The following is a 19,545-nucleotide window of genomic DNA, read 5'->3' as shown; positions in this document are numbered from 1 at the left end:
CCCTCATGGCTGACCGTAATTTCTTTGCTACTCTTAGCGGCAGCTCTGTCCCGGCTGCCCAAGGTAACGGGAGAGGGAGGGGGCCTTTGCTTAGGTGCCCTCAGCTGGCTGGGGAAAATGGGCCTCCCCCTTCCTTCATGGATTCCAGAGTGGGAAAGATTAGGAACTAGAAGGAGTTTTTAATTTTTTAAAAAATTTAAATCTTACAACCAGCTGAACTAGATTGTTAGTGGGTTTTTTAATTTTAAGTCCCCCCCCCCTTTAGGGATGTGTGTGCAGGGGGAGAATGAACAAAATAATTCTAGGCAATATGAGTGATAACTTTGAGCATTTTGAGTCTACCAGGCCAGAAATCTGGAGCCATTTCCATTTTTTAAGATGCTTTTTTTTAGCTCTTTAAGTGAAAGGTTTAAAGGGAGGGGAAGCTGGGAGGAAAAAGAAAAGTGAGAAAAGCAGAAAGGGAGGAGGAAAAAAAAGCTGGCCCAGTCCCATCTTGAAGGTACAGAGAAAGTTTTTTTAGAGGTGGAGAGAAGGAAAACCAAAGCTGTTATGTACCCTAGGGATACAGTTTTAGTGGGAATGGAAGATTTGAGTGCTAAGGGAGGCGCAGTGGCCTCCGGGGTCTCTCTCTTCCAGCAGTTGGGCGGTTGGCACCTCAATTTGAATTGCTGGGTGAGTAGTGGGGTGTGTGGTGTGTGTGCGCGCACGCGTGTGCGTGTGTGTGTGTGTGTGTGTGTGTGTGTGTTTGTGTCCGTGTCAATGCTTATGGTCTTGACCATTAAACCTGTGCTTGTTTTTTGTTGTTTTTTTTTTTTAATTTAGATCGTGGGAAGGAAAAAATAAAACAAGAATAAATGTCACCCCCAAGCTGTGCCCTTTCTCTAAGTACTTTTCACAACAGTTTTTGGGGAGGAGGGGGAAAGGGTTAAAAAAAAAAGACGAGGAGGAGAGAAAGTCTGACTTTCATCACAGCCCTCACTGTTCCATGGCAAGGCAGACCCGGTTCCCCAAGTACGGGTGAGCTGGAATCTGGGGAGGGGTGGTGTGGTTTAGGATTTCTTCCAACAAATAATTTTTTTTCTTCACCCACCAGGGTGGGCTCCATCGGAAGAGAGAGAAAGAAAAATGGCATTGCCTCATAGAGGAGCATACTTTTCTAAGCTTGAAACAGTTCTGAGCAATAAGGCTTTTACAGTAGCAGAGCTTGTGTAAACTGTGTATTTTGGTTTCATATTTAATGCTAACTCTGTTGCTCTGTCTTTAGTTGTATTTATTTTCAATTTCCAGATTTAGATGTCAGCCTTCTAGGACTATGTAGTCTTCCTTGTGGTGTGTGTTATTTTCTAAACTCAATACGAAATGTGTTTTGGAAACCTGAGCGGGAGACTGGTGACAGCTCATTGTGCTGTTAATGATTAGGAAGAAGGCCCTTTTTGCAACACGAATGTTGGGTTTAGGATACATTAAATCTGTTCAACGGTTGGGTCAAATCTGGCATTCTTTTGAATTTGGAGGCAAAATTTTTAATTATTACCCTTATTATTTGTATTGTTGTTGTATGACCAAACAGAAACGTTTGCAGTGGTCAGTCAGCTCTTCGATCCAGTTTTTGGGAGAGAGGGATTGAAATAAACTGTAGATGATAAGTATTCTTATGTTTTCAGAATCATGAATTAAATCTGATACGTTGTATTAAAACACAAAATCGTAGATAGTTCTCTAGTTGCGCGTTAGGGAACGACGATGGGTGTAAGTCTCGTCTTTCCTTTCCAGTTGTGTGCAACTTTCTAGTTAATCTCAGATAGTGTGAACTGTCGAGCATCGTGGGGGAGCGAGCGCAGGCTGGGGCTGCAGATGTGTAAGTCGTGTTGCCCCAAACTTCACACCCAGCACAGTCTCCCATTTTGAGATTCTCTAAAAGGTTTCAGACCCTGATTTACTCAAATCAATTGGGTTACTTAATAGCAGCCTTGTTTCTTTGGTGAGAATAAACCTCTATTCTTGCTGTCTTATGAGAAGTGAGTTGGTTTGAAAGGGTAAATTTCCAACTCCAGTGATACAGATATTATGATCTTTGTATTGTCACAACAGGCTGCTGCATCGGCATTTTCTGGAAGCAACGGAGCCTGCAACCTTGTATTCTTAGGGAAACCTCCCTTTTGTGGTTTGGGGTTGGGGGGGCCTGGCTGAGCTATGTAATGGGATTCTTTCCTTCTGCAATATTTTGGAATGTGATGAAATCCTGACAAGCCCTCCAGATCACATACTTCTGCACACATTTGAGGATTTTTAGAGAATTGAACTTTGCCTCGGTCATTCCCTTGTTACCTTGAACTTCCAGCGCATCAGCTCGGGATCAGAGGCAGCAGCGAGCATGTTTGCCCTCTCACCCCACAGTGACTCTGTGTCTTCTGCGCGTGTGTCATTTATGGAGGCTGTGGATGCCTGCTAAAGGGTGCCCACGTTTGGGACACTAACAGGACAAAACAGAGCTGGGCAGTGCAGCTCTGCTTTTGTGTTTGTCTTCCTTTCAGTCTGTCTTTGCCGAGCTCTTGCCGAATCCCTGGGTTTAGGCAGTTGTGGTTGTTGGACTACACGAATGAAAACGTTCATTCCTCCTCTCGTTTACCTGCGCTTTTCTAGGGAGAAAATTTACCTGATCTCTGAAGGAAACAGCTGTACCTTGAGCTTTCGTCAGACTCCATGGAGCAGGCATGATTTTCATATAGGCTAAGATTTGAAAGTTAGGCACAGGGTGTATAAGAAAAACAAAAGACATCTTTATGCAGCTGTTCTTTGTAATAAATAAATTAGGAGGGTAGGGAGGTGGTACCAGATTTTGTTCACTACTTCTTTCTTTAGCTCCCCAAGATGTGATAACCAGTATGCACTTAAAATTTATTCTGAATCAAAATGGGTGATTTCCTTTCCATTTATGTTTAGGGATCCCTAGATTTGGGGTTGTTGTGTTGTGTGTGTGTGTGGGGGGGTGGCCTGGAAATCATTATTGTTTTTAAAAATTGTTTTGCACTTGAGCTTTTTGCATTTCTTCATTTGGAATAAGTTAGATTTATTCCTGGTTCTGTTTTTTGAAGATCTTCTTTCTTAGAAACAGCTGTACCCTCTTACCCAGTTCCCAAACATTCCCTGCAAACTTGGGCACTTAACAAGATTGATTATGCTAACGCTAATCATTTAATACCCAAGTAGTAGGGAAATATTTGGTGGGTGGGTGGAGGTTGCAGATTCCTGGGAAATTATTTAGGGCTGAAGGGACTGGTTCTTCATCTCTAGACCTGGCGGGGGATTAGGACGGAGGACCCCTTAGTGCCTGTCGCAACCTCTCGCTGACCTCCAGGTTCAGAATTTTTTGAGTCTGTGGCATGCTCCTGGAGGGAAGCAGGCAGGAAGAAAACCCTGGAAACTCACTGGTCAGGGGTGAGCCCGGACCGGGCGGGCTAAGACTTAAGCTTGCAAGTGTTTTAAAGGTTAGTTGGGGGAAGGCACAATGGGATGTTTTTCTTTTTATTGGAAAATAAATGAGAATGAGTGGAAATAAATTATGTTTAATGAACTTAACTGGAAGTAATTGTTCAAGAGCCTGTGAAAGCACAGCTTTGCTGGGCCGGGCCTTGGCTGCGGGTTTCACAAAGCCAAGCAGCTGGAGCGCGTCTTATTTTCCAGGTTTGAATGTTCCCCACCCCAACACCTCCAGTCCCTCTCCCAGCCCTTCCCCCCTCCTTTTTGGGGATGAAGAAAAGGTCTTAAGAAGAGCTGAAATTGGCCCTCTAGATCCTCAATGCTTGGCAGTCTGTTTGGTGTGTTATTGGGTTGTTCTATTCTAGAAGGGGCCAAAAGCAAAAAAAGGCCAAGAACTTAGGATGGTTCCAGTTAGTTCTGTGTATATGCATGTGTGTGAGAATTCGGATGAAAACTGACTGCACATTTATCCTCTCCCTGCCTGCCCTGTTCAATCATTTCCCAGCAAGAAGAATTTTAATGCCTGTGTGAATCCATGAGAAACTATGAGTCGGCAGAATTTCGCAGACAGCAGGGAGAATCTTCTTCTCTCTTCCTCTTCTTGCTGTATAAATGGATTTGATTCCAGAGAGGGAGAGACAGAGGGGGGAAAAAGTCTGCCATTGATCATTCACAAAACAAATAAGCAGAACCCTTCGTGTAAGGCTCTCGGGGGTGGGAGAAGCTCTGAGTTTGCATCCTGGTGACAGGTTCTGCTGCAGCCCGGCCAGGTGACACAGGCTGTGTGCTGCAGCTCCAGGGTGGACATTTCTTTTCTGCATCTCACAGGCAGATCTCTTTTCTCCCACCACCTCGTTTCTCCAAGTAAAACTCGAACCCTGTGAAACCTTCTCTCTTTTATTTATTATTTCCAACAGGCAGTGTTGTAGCTATCAATAGAAGTCTTGTCCAGGGAAACAATGCACCATTAGCTGGGAGCAAGGCCTTAGACGGAAAGGAGCAACATTCAGCTATGAAAGGGGCCTAGCCACTGCGCCGGATGGGTCCTGGCTGGCTGTGAGGGGACAGGGGTAAAATGCTCTGAAGAAGCCATTTGGGGCCACGGGGGGACGTCACACCTGCTACCCTCGACCTCTGTTTATGAGAGAGGTGCACAAGGTACAGAAGCAAGCGGTGGCCAGCTAAGTTGTCAGGGGACTGTGCATGCAGGCCCGATCCAGGTTGCCCTGGGCATGTCCTCTGTGGTCATCAGAGCAGCAGAAGTCGTTGCGTACTGTTGGGGTCATAGGTTGTTGGTGCACGAGGGTTACCTTGGCTGGCCATCCACCATCTTCTGGTTCATAGCCAGCAAAAAACAGGAGTAGTTGAGTTGCCCAGGGGTGGCTGATGGATAAGAAGCAGCCAGCCCCTCCTTCCTTGCATCCCCACCCCCTTCTTTTCCCCAACTCTCCAAGGCTCCAGTGACGTGAAACGTCTATTAACGTTTTACTAGTCGCCATTGGCCTCGCTGCAGCCCCAGTAAAGGGCATCTGGAAAATGCTTGGAGATGGACGATAAACCCGTTTTTTATGTAAATCTGGAGTGCACGGTGTCCCTTCCTCATGCCGATTTCAACCTCTGGGAGGGCTGGTAGGTTAAGAACACCGAGGACCTCCATGCACACCCCGAGGAGGAGAAAAGGCTGACAAATGCTCTTCTGTGCTGCTTTTGCTTTATTGTGCTGGGCCCTAAAGGCACTTTCGGGCCCCATTTTCCTTCTGCAGAAAGGGAGAGCAGTAGGGGCATGTTGAAGAGGAGAGCCTGGGAGAGACCAGGGCCAGCAATGGCCCTATTTGTTTGCAGTGTCTGTTGATTAATAGGTTGCAGACGTGAATGGCAAGCTTTCATTCTGTGGGCTTTAGGTTGCCCACAGTCATATAGAAGCTTGAGGGCTTGGGGTGAGGGGGAGTCTAGCAAAAGGATCTAGAAGTGCGTTAATCAATCTTTCACTTGCCAAGTTCCAAATTATGAGCAGCGTTTGGATGCATGTGTGGGCGGTTGCAGATGAGGGTGGCAGGGCCAAGTCTCAGAACATGATGCTTAAGGGTTCTTGAGAGGTCAAAGGTCAGCCACAGGGGCGCCCCCTCCCCACATCCCCCCCCACTGTAGTTTGCTGAATACGATGAATACTTAGGGTGGAAGGGCTTTGTGTGCTTTGAGGGCTGTTAAAGGACCTTTTCTTTATAATTTAACTCTTCAATGCTCAAAACCCCTTAGAGCCTAAGGGATAGAACCAGAAGGGGTGGGGTGGGGGTCTTTGCTTTGGGAAATAGCGGTTTCTCCAGGTAGAAAGCATAAAGCCCTTAATGACTTAAAGTCAAATGAGGGTTTTGGTTCCTTTTGAATATTGTTTTCTTCATTTAATGGGTTCAGTTTTTTTAGCTGACTTTTCCTTCAGTTTTTTTATCAGCCTAGTACTGACCACATACAGTGTTTTTATCATCAGAACCCTGCTGGGTCCCGATACTGGGTGTTTGTATTTGAGAAGCAGAAACATCCTATTAAATATCTTTAGGCCCCCACCCTCCTCCCATAATCAGCCAAGTGCTGATTATTACAAAAATCCCTGTGGAAAATACTCAGTGCCCTGTGGCAAGGCTGTGCCTGGCTAAAGCAGGGGACCCTGAGTTGTTCCCAGTTTGGGGTCTGGGGGCAAACTAGTCTAGGTCACAGTAACTTGCAGTGGGGGTTCGAAAACTGATTCCCAGGGAGAGTCACGATGTGTCCGTGTCCACCTGGGAAGGCTGGCCCAGGCTGGGAACTTCTCATTGCATCAACATGGCAGTTGACTCCATCCCAATCATGGCGTCTCTGTAGACCTCACGAGGTCGCTGCAGACACAAGCCTGGGGTGGTGCTGCCAGGTGAGGCCCAAGGCCTGGACACACCACTCTCCCAGGGCACGTGACCTGGGAAACACCCCTCACCGACTGCACGGAGCTAAAAGCAAATGCCAGCTACTTCATAGGTTTGCTGTGAGGCTTACTAGAACAACGTCACACAGGCCGGTATAGAACCAGGGCTCCATTAAATGGCGGCCTCTCTGAGCCGGGCTGGCGTCGATTGTAGTGCTGCTGGTGTAGCAGCTGGTCAGACCTTGTCCTACCCTCAGATCGTCCAGACAGGGGCTTCTCAGTGGCTCTGTAGATAAATGCGAGATGTGATGGAGGTGGTCCATATGGGCCACTGTGGCAGAACAGTTTTGAAATTAAGTGGAATGCTTTGCACGTGTTTGCTGTTTTTGTGGCAGAGGGTCATAGTTTACGTCATGTTCTTAAGGGCACAGTCCAGCAGCTTGGGCTCCTCATGCAGCTCTCCTTGACCCTCCAGTGCTGCAACCTTGAATGGTAGTTAGTTGTCACTGGCAGTAATGATTTGGAACCCCCAGTGGTTTCGGAGATGTAGTTAGGTAAAATAGTTACCTAAAAGGCACCTGGCTTTCTGTTGTAGTTGTCTACCTTGAACATTGGACTGTGTTTATAAAAAGATAACAGGGGAAGGGATGAACACTGTGGGCTGTTTAACCCACCAGCACCCCCAGCACCCCCAGCACAGAGTGTTGCTTTAATGCAGTTGCCATGAATGCATTTCTGGAAAGTTGTCTGTGTCCATCCCCCACCGGAGTTTCTTTTCACATCTGAGTTTTCTTGGGTGGCACAATTTTGAACACAATTCTTAAAGATCTTGTTAAAGAAGTCGGAGCTGTTCAAAGAGAAAGGGAACGTCTAAAGGACATCTTTCTCTTGGGATTTTTTTTCTTTTTTTTTCTTTTTTTTGGTGTTTCATGTATGTCAGCTTGATTCTGGAAGGGACTATGGTCATATACAACTGTTTGTTTTTAACTTACAGCTCCTCCTTGGCACTCTTACTCATTGGCATGGTAAAGTGATGACTGTTCTCACAAGAGATACTAACATATATTCACTAGTTAAATCGCATTTTTAAGAAGGGTGTGTTCCTGATGAAGGTGGGCACAAATCATGTAGACACTCTTGTCCTGTAATGAACATCCTTACCTTTGAAATGAGGAGTGAAATCTGTGGCTGTGTGTTTTCCCCCTGTGAATTTAGTTAGAAGAGACCAGAGAGGTAGCTAACCTCATCACCATTAGTATTCATTGGATTGCATTTGCCAAAGCTACTCTGTGGTGCTAGCTATGTGCTAGGCACTGTGAGAAGCACTTTGTGTGCATGATGTCATTCAGTTTGCACAACCCTATGAGGTAGACAGTGATTCTTACCTGGAGTTTACAGAGACAGAGACGAAATCCTGAGAGAGATCACACAGCCAGACTGGTAAAGTAGAATTGGAACCAGGTCTTCCTTGAATTGAGTCCTTGAATCATTATGTGAAATGGCAGTGGGCTCCGAAACCACTTTAAAGGGACTATTGTAACTGAGATAGTATCTGCAAAGGTATTGCACTGGATGGTTCTGAAGGACCACCTCGCTCCCTTCTGTGACTCTAAGTAGACTACATCTAAAGAGCACAGCCATTTACTTAACATGAACATGTGGTTGGCTCTATCCTTCTCTTCTAATGTTTGCAGTTGTCATTTGGTGGTTCTTATGCTATTTATGAGATCGTGTTCACCATTCCCAAAGGCTGGGCATTTCATGGGACTCAAGTGCTAGAAATCACATTCCTTGTCCTTACGCAACTTAGGTATAGTAGGACCAAGAAAGGTGCATACACAACCCCAGCAATGGGCATAATATGATGTAGAAAGAAGGGACTCTGAGTGCGGAGGCTGGAGAGAAAGGCATTTGCAAGAAGAAAGTCCTCCCATCATAAGAGGGTTTCAGGTATGGGTAGGTGGCAGTTAGACTCTGGTTTTGGCAGGTATGACTGCAGAATTCCCTCCTCTTGCTTGGGAACAGTCAACTTGGACAGACACATGGTTACTTTCCTTTACAGGGACCTGCCTGGCACGCAGTCAAGGTCAGAAAGGACCATGTCCTAGCAGGGCTCCCATTTTCCCCCTGAAGCCTGGCAGCACCTAAAACTCCCACTCCCCTACCACCTTCTCTGCCCCCACCCCCATGCTGTAGAGCAGCGGTCCCCAACCTTTTTGGCACCAGGGACTGGTGTCATGGAAGACAGTTTGTCTTCAAGGGGTGGGGGTTGGGGGTGCAGGGGGCATGGCTCAGGCAGTGGCACAAGCGATGGGGAGTGGCTATAAATACAGATGAAGCTTGGCTTGCTGGCTGCTGCTCACCTCCTGCTGTGTGACACCCCCCCCCCCAAGTTTCATGGAAGACAGTTCTTCCACAGACAGGGCTGGAGGTGGTGGGGAGGCCCAAGGGTTGGGGACCACAGCTATGGGGTTTTGACTGAGCAGGAAAATACTGGTTGTCTAGGCTCAGGTGTGCGAAATGAGTTGGTAGCCAGAACAGGGCTCCAAGTTTGTTGGAATCACCTTTGCATCTGTATCTAAGAAGGAGATGGAGACTGATCTCACACCCGATTAGCTCCACTCTTGCCCAAGTGCTGTCTTTATCCTTTGCATCCAAGTGGAGAAAGAGGGTTTTCCCCACATTTCCCTTTAGTCCTGCTGAAAATGTCATTGTGGGATCTGTGCTGCCCTATTGCAGACAGAACCATGCACAGGTCAACTTCTCCTAACGATGCGAATAACATTAATAATAAATCACCATATTCGATAATAAATGTAATGTGTACTGGGTTCTATGCTAAGCCCTTTCCATGGGTTTCCTAAGAACTAGGACTCGATTCTTGATGAGAACTCACATCTCTTAACCCCTGTGCCTGCCTGCGCCCATGCGGTTCTCTGACTTGGGGGTTCTCACCCGTGGATGAGCGGAAGAACCACCTGTGGCTCTCGGCAGGCGGGCCCACGATGCCTGGGTCCTGAGTCCAGACCCACTGGACCAGGTCCCCACGGAGAGATTTCCTGGGATTAGAGGTCTGGACCTGTAACCAGCCTCCTGAGAGATGCATGGCTCAGCGGGGTTGAGAGCTGCTGCTTTCGATGGCTACCACCGGCCCTTTCTGCTCCCAGGGCGGATTTTTACTCTCTCTGCCTTCGTTGCTCGTGGTGGTCCTGCTCCGTTGGCACTCGGTTCACTCCTGGGTGACAGTCTTCCCTTCTCTGGGCCTCGTGCACTTCTCCCCGCTGGCCCTGCTGTCTCGCGCACTTACTTTAAACTCTCTGGGACGGGTCTGCTTTCTTTCATGTCAGCGGGTGTGTGTCTTTCCAACCACATAGAAAACTTCTGGAAGGCAACAACAGTCATCTTCCTCTCCTCGGAATGGTGTCCACTTCATCTGTCTCCCTCCCTCCCTCCTTCCCCTTTTCTCTTTTCTCTTTCCACCCCAGCACACAGTGGGGGCTTATTTGCTCCTTCCTTCTCAAGTCGTCCTAAAAAGAAATGTTCCCCTAAAGCAGTCCTCAGTGCTCGTCGGCGAGATGCCAGCACTGGCCATGGGCAGCAGCCCTTTGCCCTGCGGGGCATGGTCTCGCCGAGACCCTCACGGCTGCTGACACCACTGGCTCCCAACGCTCCCTCTGCTTTGGTGGCCTTTAACTTAATTGCTTCTATTGCAACATGGTAACTCTCAACACAAGGCTCCTGTGAGCCACTTGCTAACCTTTTTCTCAGAAAGTGTCTAATTATTCATAGGAATCAGTAAACCAGCCTGATCAGGAAGCTTTGGCTGCTTTTTCTGTAGTTTTTTTCTGGAGCATCTAGGGAAAGGCCATATTTTTCTTTCCCCGCACACCCATGAAAAAGTTAGGGGCACTTTTTAAAAGATGCCTTCCCCACAATAACCTCTGTAGTTTGAAATGCTCTTCCCATATTATATTCCTTCCTCATCCGTTTAAAAAAAGACAAGAAGAAAAAAAATTATAAAACTAACTGCTGAGTGATCCCTCAACTCAACAGGCGCTAGTGGGCAGCACTAGAACCTTCTTTTCTTTTAATGCAATTCCTTTTCCTTGATGTTAATGCAAGTTGTGCCTTCCTAAAAGTAATAAAAGGAAATGAAGACACGTTCTGAAATGAAACTTGACTCTAATCCATTCATCATCTAATACTCGCCTCTTTATCTTCGCTGGTACCTAATCTGGTTAAATGTCCCTGTTGTAGGATTTTAGTGAAAATCCTCTATGGGGAATAGGGTTTTTTGCAATTGGATTATTCTCAGTAAATGGCCCAGTAGTTCGCTTGTTTCAGCTTAATTTTTTCTTTGTGATCTTGCTGGGCTAAGTTACAGCGCAGCATAGTAGAGGGGAAGAGGGGACTGAGAATGGGGTAGCAGAGGAAAGGAGAGTAATTGGGGACAACCTGGGCCTGGCAACTAGAAACATGTTTAAAATGCTTTTCTTTCCTTTTCTTTTTCTCCCCCCCCACCCCCGTTTCTCTCCACTGACCCACCCTTCCCAAACACAAAAATGCCTGCACTTTGTTTTCTAGAACTGCCCATTTCTAAAATGCATACCTTTTATGAGCCCAATTCATCACCATCCAGTTAATTTATTAGTGTTCCCGGGTGACTTCCTAATGAAATTCCTGATGAATCAGGGCTGCTGTAATCTGCATAAAATATGCAGGTGCTTGCCAGGCAGTTTGGAGCTTCCTGGTAAAGTTCACACTCCCACCCAAGCCATGAGTGGGGCTTTTTATCCATGCTGTCTGTAAAGGATTGGCGCATGCCTGCTGTTTCTAAGGGCAGGGAGGGGTTAGGAGTTGGGGGGTGGGCATGGAGGCTGGCTGGGTAGGATTTGGGCCCTGCTGGGTTTCTTGTAGGCGAAGGTTTTCCTAGCTGGTCCCCCGTGAGCCTGCCTCCTGGAGGCCCCACTGGAGGGGCCTTGGGGTGGAGATCCCACCCGCCACGCGGAGATGCAGTAGCCTTGGAGATTAAAGCCCCCACTTCCGACTCACCTGCCGGTGGGAAAAGTGCAGACTCGGGGGCTGCATGATGGGGGGTGGAGGAGAAGGTATTTTAGAAGCCAGGCCCAGCGGGGAGGTGAAAACGGAAGCAGACCAATGCAGAGAGCTGCCTTACAGCTACCTGTCGTTCTTAAGTGGACTGGGGGCTGGGGGGTGGGCAGCGTCAAGTGCATCGTATGAAACCTAGACGGGAGGGTGTAGCTGGGGGAGCCCGGGGCCCTGGTGCTCTGCAGTCCTGGGCTGCTGAGACTGACTCGATGGTGTCTTTCTTATTCTCCCCACAGTCGAACAAAGTGCCAGTGGTGCAGCACCCTCACCATGTCCACCCCCTCACGCCGCTTATCACGTACAGCAACGAACACTTCACCCCGGGAAACCCACCTCCACACTTACCAGCCGACGTAGACCCCAAAACAGGTAGGCCGTGAGCTTGAGTGCCAAGACAGAGCACCTGTCCTGGGGCTCTGAGGACCTCCACAGGAGGCCTGGGGGGATGCAAGGAGGGTGGGACTGGGTGGGAACAGAGGCGGGGGTGGGCCCCCACTCCTCTGCTGGGTGCTGTAAAGGAAGGTCTCTGGGGAAGCCAAATCTGGCGAGGGAGTGGTTTCCTCTCCCCTTTGGAGGAGTCCGTCTGCCATGTGGAGATCGCTTTAGAGCTCCGAGTCCCCTGAAGGGGCTGTCTTGGGAACTTGGCCGTGAGTCCCTCAGTATTTTTCAGGGGCAGTTTATAACTCCAAGAGCCTCAGACAGACTTGGAAGCAGGAATCATATTGGAGGCATCTCATGGGCTCCTTCTGAGCTTCCTGGGAAGAAGAGAGACCTAACAGCGTGCGTGGCCCCCTCAAGCCCCAGTTTCCTTGGTGGCTAAGAGTCTCTAGTCACTTGTCAGTGACTTACTGGTACAGCCTCAAAAGACCTCATCACTGGGTTCTGCATTCTCTCTGCTGATTTTTTTTGGTTCCTCCCCCACTACAATATTCTGGGTTTTTTCAAGCCCGTTTTACAGATGTGAATACTGAGGCTCAAGGAGGTTGCCTCATTTTTTCATAAAACCACCAATAGGGTGTCAGGCAGGAGTTGCTACATTTTCCTTCAGCCTTTATAGTCGTCTCCTCTTTCCATCCCACTTGTTTGTTGACTTACTTTTTCTCCCAAAGGGAGAGGGAGAGAAGACAGGGTCACCTGTCGCCCTCCCTACAACAGGATGTAGATCAGACAGGCAACCCCAGCTGCTAGTGGGGTGGCCCTGGGCGAGCAGGTGAGGCCTGCACGTGTCCTCAGGGCTGCACCGGGTGCTGGCTAGAGGTGTCCCTCTTCCCAGCTCAGTAACCGGAAGGGCAGATTTAAAATGGCCATCCCACGCCACTTGTCAGAGGGAAGTGTTGGTGTTGGGCTGAGGTGGGCTGCTGGCTAGGCGGCCTCCACTGTCCCTGAAAGAAGCCACACATTCGCAGGTGTTTGCTGGCCTCTGAGCCCCTTTGTGCTAGCGCGGGACCAGGCCCGGGCTCGGATGGCTGGCGGCCTGCTCCAGGCCCCAGGCTCAGCGAGTGAGTGGCAGCATCAGCGTCTCATTTAAATAATGGCAGTACAGGGAATAGCTTTTAAATGGTTATCGTAAAACATATGATTAACGTCTGCGGACTGTTTACTTTTCCTCTGCGAACATTCTTTCAAGTGTGCAAATGGCTCAGTGTAGGGTCCAAGCCCAGCTAATCTGTTTGGTTTTTGTAATAGAGAGAAAGCAAATGTCTGCATGAAAATGTCACCCGGGGAGACTTAATTTACAGATTAAACGCTTCCTGAATGAATTAAAAAAAAAATGAAGTCGTCTTCATCCACAAACATGCAGCTCATTCCCTTCTATACTCTGTCTTAATGCTGCGGTATTGTGCGTTTTGATTCCCACGTCACTTGCACCGGTCGGGTCCTCTCTGTCCAAAGTGTTCCTGGTGCTCTTGCTTTTTAAGGACTGATCGCAGCACGTGCTCCTGTGCAGTCAGGGAGTGTGCGGTGGTGCACACCTTTGGAATTCACTAGTGTGTGCCTTGTGAAGCTCCTAGCCCCTATGGTACTCGGGGGGCCCAGGTGAGGTTAGTTCCTGCAGGTGGCTCTGTCCTCTAGCGACTGAGGTTCCAGAATTGAGTACTACACCAGGCCCCCAGCAGCTCCTCGTCTGTTCAGTTCTGAGGCTCCCTTGGATGAGATGCCAAATGGCATTTGGGTAGTGTCTCCAGCTCATCTTCTAAGTGGAGGTGGACACATTCGAGAGGAGTTACCTTTTGTGAAAGAAGGCAAAGGTAACCTTTCGAAAGCCACAGCTCAAAGACTGTGTTGGAAATAAGAGCAGGAACTCCCATGCAGGGGAGTCATTAGCGTGAACAGCTGAAGGGACCCGTTGTAAGGGCAAAGGGAATTACTACTGCTTGATCACCCACTGAGGGCCAAGCCCTGTAGATGTTGTGGGGTTTGTTTCTAAACTTCAAATAATCACATCAATGACATGAGGCAGAAATACCCAAGATGGCATTTTCCAAATCTGTCCGACCAGTCCATCTAGAATGAGATAAACTAATTTTCCAAACTGAGGCTGGGGTGAAAATGAGACTACCGCCAACACTTAAGATCCTCATCGTGAATGAGCCTTGCGCTAGGATCCCAGAAGAGATGTCTCTCTTCCTCCTTTTCCTGTTCCCCTTCTCCGAGAGTCGCTCCTTCCTTCTTTCCCTCCTCTGTACTAAAATGCTGCTTCTTTTCTCAGGAATCCCACGGCCCCCGCACCCTCCAGATATATCCCCGTATTACCCGCTGTCACCCGGCACCGTAGGACAAATCCCCCATCCGCTAGGATGGTTAGTACCACAGTAAGGAGTTCCATTTTTTAATTTCCTTTTTGTTTCTTACACGGGCATGCTTATTATTTATTCTGTGCATGTTGTGTGTGTGTTAGGAGGCAGGGGTGGTGGCGGGGCATGGAGGGCACAGGGGAGATGTTGCTGGGATGTCGTGTGGCAATGCAAGGGAATCAGTAGCCATTCCAGGTGGATTATGTAGGAAAAGGTTATTGATACTTAGCATTCTGAACCTGTGGTTGGTTCCCAAAGGCCCTGTAGACAAAGGCGCCTTTAAGTTACTTTGGGAGGTGTAGAAGGCCGATCATGGCACTTCTGCTAATGGCAGCCCAAACTGGAGTCGTGTCATGGAGTTGAAGCCGAGTCCTCCCTTTTAGGTGTCGTGTATTTGGGGACACGGGAGTGGGGACAGGAAAAACTTAGTTTTAAAATCCAGGGTGTGGAGTGGAGCTCATTTTCCTACAATTCCAGTACCCCCAAGCCTATCCTGAACATCACTCCCAGGGTTGACAACATCAGTGGAAAAGTTTTGTCTATTGAGAAGCCCCACTGTATTTAACCAGCACCTCTCTAGCTTCTTTGCATGTTGAATGCTTTACCTACCTACGAAGGGTGGAGTTGGGGCACCTAGAATGCTAATTCCAGCATGCGGGACCTTCCTGAGTGTCAGCCCTAGTTCCTGGCAGTGCTCAGATAACTTGACTGCCTTTTACAGCTTAAAAATGTGGGTGTTTTAAAATCAAAGTAGAAAGGCCTTTAGTGCATAAGCATATTATATGGGTTTGTGTGTTTTTGCATGAATGTGCATATAATATGTGTTTTGCAATTGTATGTTTCTATGATTGTATTTCTCCATGTTTATTAGTGATCTCTCCTCTAAAAAACACAGGACAATGTGTTGAATGCTAAAAGGAATAAACCCTGGCAAAAGCCTCAAGTTTGGGTGTCTTAGGGGAAGACAGCCTTTCATAGTCTTAAAGAAGATAAAATTTTGGAGTGGTCTAGTTCTACCCTTATGTCCATAGTTGAACAGGTTTGATGCTGTTTTTTTCTTTTTTTTTAAACAACAACAACAACAAAACCCAGATTGCATTGTGTAGTAGCTATACCAAATACCAAACCTAGGCATAGCTTTGGTTTCTTTGTCTTCTCCTTATTTTTATTTGGAGGGTAGACATGAACGTGGGCCTGTGACCCATTTCTTCTTAAATAGATGGGACCATTCCTCACATAGTTCTCAGTCATCACTTGCCCCATTCAGCTGATGGGGAGATATTTGAAGGCTAGATAAAAAGGAATAGCCAACTCAGACAACCCTCTGTCAGAAAAAGTTGTGTGTCTTTCATGAGGATGCTATTTTGCATGTTGCTGTATTTTTTAATTATTGTAATGAGGTGTGATTGTCTATTGGTTACCCACAATTCTTCTTGGGGACTCTCCCCCCCCGGTAACTCTTGTCAACACTTGTTAATTTGACAAAAGGCTACAAATTAAGCTCTGTTAATTTAATGTTTTCTCACCGAGATCTAAATACCGAAAGAGGCCCAAAGCGCAACTGAAGTCCTTTGATTCACTGTACTTTATTTTGGTATAAATTTACATTCATTATTGTTTTCCTTTGGATGTGTAGCCCTCAATTAGTGTGATGGCTCCATTAAAGCAAGCGAGACTTCGCCTTTAATTATTACAACAAAACACCTAGTTTCAGCTTGGGGAGAGGGTCTCTATTGACATAAGCAGAGGTTATAAAATTTAATTAGCCATTCCTATCAGATTTATGGCATTCAAATTGTTCTGTGTTTCTTCCCTTTGATCCTTCCTGTACAATCCCCAAGATTTTTGTTCTGATCAAATGAGAATAAAGCTTACTGTGCAGAGAGAACTTTTCCCTTTTCTTCTTTTCCTTGTCCCCACCCCCACCCTTGTTTCGAGTCTCTCACTCTGTACCCCTTCTTTGTAGGCAAGGTCAGCCCGTGTACCCAATCACGACAGGAGGATTCAGACACCCCTACCCCACAGCTCTGACTGTCAACGCGTCCATGTCCAGGTGAGTTCCAGGAGCCAGGGCCTTCAACCAAGGCTGCGCGTGACTTCTCAGAAAGTTCTCTAGATGGCTACCAGGCCCCCCGGGGACTGTGGCTACGTGTAGTTCTAATAGTGTAAAGCCCATGTGGCAATAGGCTGTGTATGTGTACTCATAGAAAATACTGAAAAATTGCCCTGAACTTCCAAGGTAAGTGATGTCTTTCCGGGTCAAATTTTGGAGCCAATCCATTGAGCAGTGTCTTTTAAGGCATTAAGAAGGCAGAAGAAACAGTCAGGACCTGTGGAGCTTTATAAAATGTCATTTCTCTGTTGTCCTATCCTGGACGAGAAGGCAAGGGGAGGGGGTGGTGGAGGTAATTTTATTCTTGTATAAAGAAGAGTCTGAGAAAAGATGATTGGTCTTTTCAAAGTTCAGACTCTGATTCAGAGTCAGTAGAAATGTAATGTGAACCACAGAGGGAGTTTTACATTTTGTAGCACCTACCTTTTTAAAAAGGGTGAAATTATTTTCTATGCTATTTTTTTTTTCAACACAGTATAGCCAAAATACTATTTCAACACATGCTATCACTGAACAAAAACTATTAATGAGATGTTACAGTCTTCTTGGACTTAATTTTTGTAATCTGATGTGTCTCTTACACTTAACAGCTCATCTCAATTTGGACTGGCATTTCAAGCACACAATAAGCCTCATGTGGCTGGTGGCTACCATAGTGGCCTGTGCAGCTCTAATTCTTTGGAAGTTAAAAGAAAGAAAATCATGTGCCTGTGTGCTGTACATTGATATATTTATATTCAAGCATATATATATATATATACACACACACACACACATACACAACATACACACATATCCCATGTTCTCCTTTTTTCTCCCTCTGATTAATTCTGGCTAATTTTTCAGTGACTGCTAGTTTATTTACAAACTGGTTGGCAGCAGTCTGTTTAAGTAGTCACTAATTGCTCCTAATGATAGTTTTATTTTCTGTTCATCTGATTTTCAGTCAAGTTAATTAAATCGGTGGAGGTTAGACTTTCCTGATGGGCTAAAACAACCAATCCATTTTGATGATGGCACCTAATTGAATTAGCAGGCATTGCATGGTGAGGATGCTGTCCCACAGCCTCTTCCCCCAAGGCCTGTGGCCAACGTGGGAAGTCAAGACCAGAGAAAGGGCTGGAAAAGACAGGCCAAGATGCCTCTTTCCCTACTTAACCAAACAGCCAGCCACTTGGGTTGCGGAGAGAGTAAATAGCACATTCATTTTAAAAAAACTCAAAAAACTGTAGCATATCTAGCATTTGTAATTATGCCACAAGTATCAAATAAAGATCCATTCCCCACGTGGGATAACGTCATCAAAATTTCAAAATCCACGTCAATATTAGTTAGGCGGGAAAATGCGTGTGTGTTCTCTCATCTAGTGAGAAGAGGAAGGTTATGCTCATTAAATAATGTCATCGCAGCCTCACGGAGCAGGGGAACGAATAGGGAGTCTCCCAGGAAGCGCGTGCTTCTGAGCAGCTGGTTATCCACGGCTCACCCTCCCACCGTCCCGGTGTTTATATATATATATATATATATAGCACCTGGCTATTCTTCATGTTTGTTTATTTGGTGCATTCCAGAGGTTAAAAGCGGTGAAGTTAGTCGTAGGATAGGGATTGGGGTTAAGCTTATCGATTGAATTATCATTAGGAGGTTAGTCGATTTCTAGGTGGGCAGTGGGGTGGAGAGAAGGAAAGGGGAACGGTGGGAAGAAAGGTTAGGGGCTCGAGGTGTGAGGAGGGGGAGAGGCGGCCGATTCCCCAGGTAGGCTGTATGAAAGGTAGCTAGTTAAAAAGCGTATACAGCAAATTAAATACATTATTGTGGTAATGGGGCGACAGAAGTATAGGTCTATTATACTTATGGCAGTTATAGCAAATGTAGGCAGCTTGCCCTGTTCCAGAACACCCTTTGATATTCATTCTATTCAGCAGTGGGGCCAGGACTTCTCAGAATTAAGTGATGGGTCATTATACTTTAAACACCATGGAGAAGCCTAGATTGGCAATTAAACAGCTCTTGCTGACACTCACTTGTGCCACCCTGTGACCCCTTTTAGATTGAGATGTTGGAGCTCCGGGCCCTCAGCCTGCTAAATTGGTGCAAGGCTCTTCTCCTGACGAGAGCCGGCTCTGAAATCTGCCGGCTTCAAAGGGAGCGAGATCATGTATAAACCATAATGTGGGTGCACCGTGGCTCACAAAAAATAAGGCAGGAAGAGATGAAATGTTACAAGTGCAAGGGGGAAAATGAGAGAATAATGACAAACCTAATGCAACTCAAAGCAGGATTGTTGCACAGGAAAATGCATCCTACTGCTTGTGCATAAAATCAAGGCCGGCAGATGACATCCAGTTAACAGAAACGTGTCAACAGTGAAGTAAAGTGAGAGTGAGTAAGAGAGAAGCCCCTGAGACAGCCAGAAACAAAAATTAGTTGTCCTTAACAAGTTAAGGTTCATCATTATATTCTGGCTTGGAGCCATGAAAGCAGACGGGGGTATATAATGAGCTGCTTAGAATTTTTAGGGTGTTTATTGCATTGCATGAAATAGTTGTCTGCAGAAAGGAGTTTCGTAAGTGAAGGTATGCGTACAGCCCACATACACATTCGTGCACAGTCTCTTTCTGTATTGTGCATTTTTCAGATATACGAATGATATGTGTGTAGGTATGGGAACATACAAGTGTTCTTCTTTATGGCAGCACAGAAAGTTGGTCCCTACGCCAAAATGTGGTCGAATGATGGTGTTTTCCCATTATGCTTGGTGTATGTACACACACGTGCACACACACAATATTCTGTCTCTCCCCCTCTCCCTCCCCGCCCTCACCCTTGCATGTCTGTGCACATACTCTCGTTCTCTAGGAAGGGAACATATATATTCGAGGAATGTCAGGCCTTTAAAATTCACAGTAAAAGCTGCCACCCACCACATCACCCAAGGGCTTTTAGGAACACATGTTCTGAACTTCTGTTCCTCCGAGGTCTTTGAGCAGTGGGAAGGAACTGAGTGTGACTTGGGAACCCAAGGGCTGACTTTTATTTATTTATTTTTTCCCCTTTTTTGGGGAGAAGGTGGATAGGTATAGGGGTTATTTGTTTCCTTCCTTCCTCCCTCTCTCTCTCTCTCTCTCTCTCTATCTCTCTCTCTCTCTCTCTCT

General features: G+C 46.7%; 1 protein-coding gene across 31 annotated transcripts in view; it reads left to right on the top strand.

The window, feature by feature from the left end:
• TCF7L2 (transcription factor 7 like 2) overlaps positions 1–19,545 on the top strand; it is a 191,354-nt gene that overhangs the window by 154,162 nt on the left and 17,647 nt on the right. For all 31 annotated transcript variants that reach the window (XM_012772162.2, XM_012771989.2, XM_012771996.2 and 28 more), the window contains 3 exons: positions 11,719–11,851; positions 14,193–14,295; positions 16,244–16,330. In XM_012772162.2, coding sequence (XP_012627616.1) covers positions 11,719–11,851; positions 14,193–14,295; positions 16,244–16,330 — 323 coding nt within the window. The remainder of the gene's footprint in view (positions 1–11,718; positions 11,852–14,192; positions 14,296–16,243; positions 16,331–19,545) is intronic.

The sequence above is a fragment of the Microcebus murinus genome, chromosome 14 (assembly GCF_040939455.1).
Source record: "Microcebus murinus isolate Inina chromosome 14, M.murinus_Inina_mat1.0, whole genome shotgun sequence".
Taxonomy (NCBI): domain Eukaryota; kingdom Metazoa; phylum Chordata; class Mammalia; order Primates; family Cheirogaleidae; genus Microcebus; species Microcebus murinus.
This window is presented reverse-complemented; position numbering and strand designations above follow the sequence as displayed.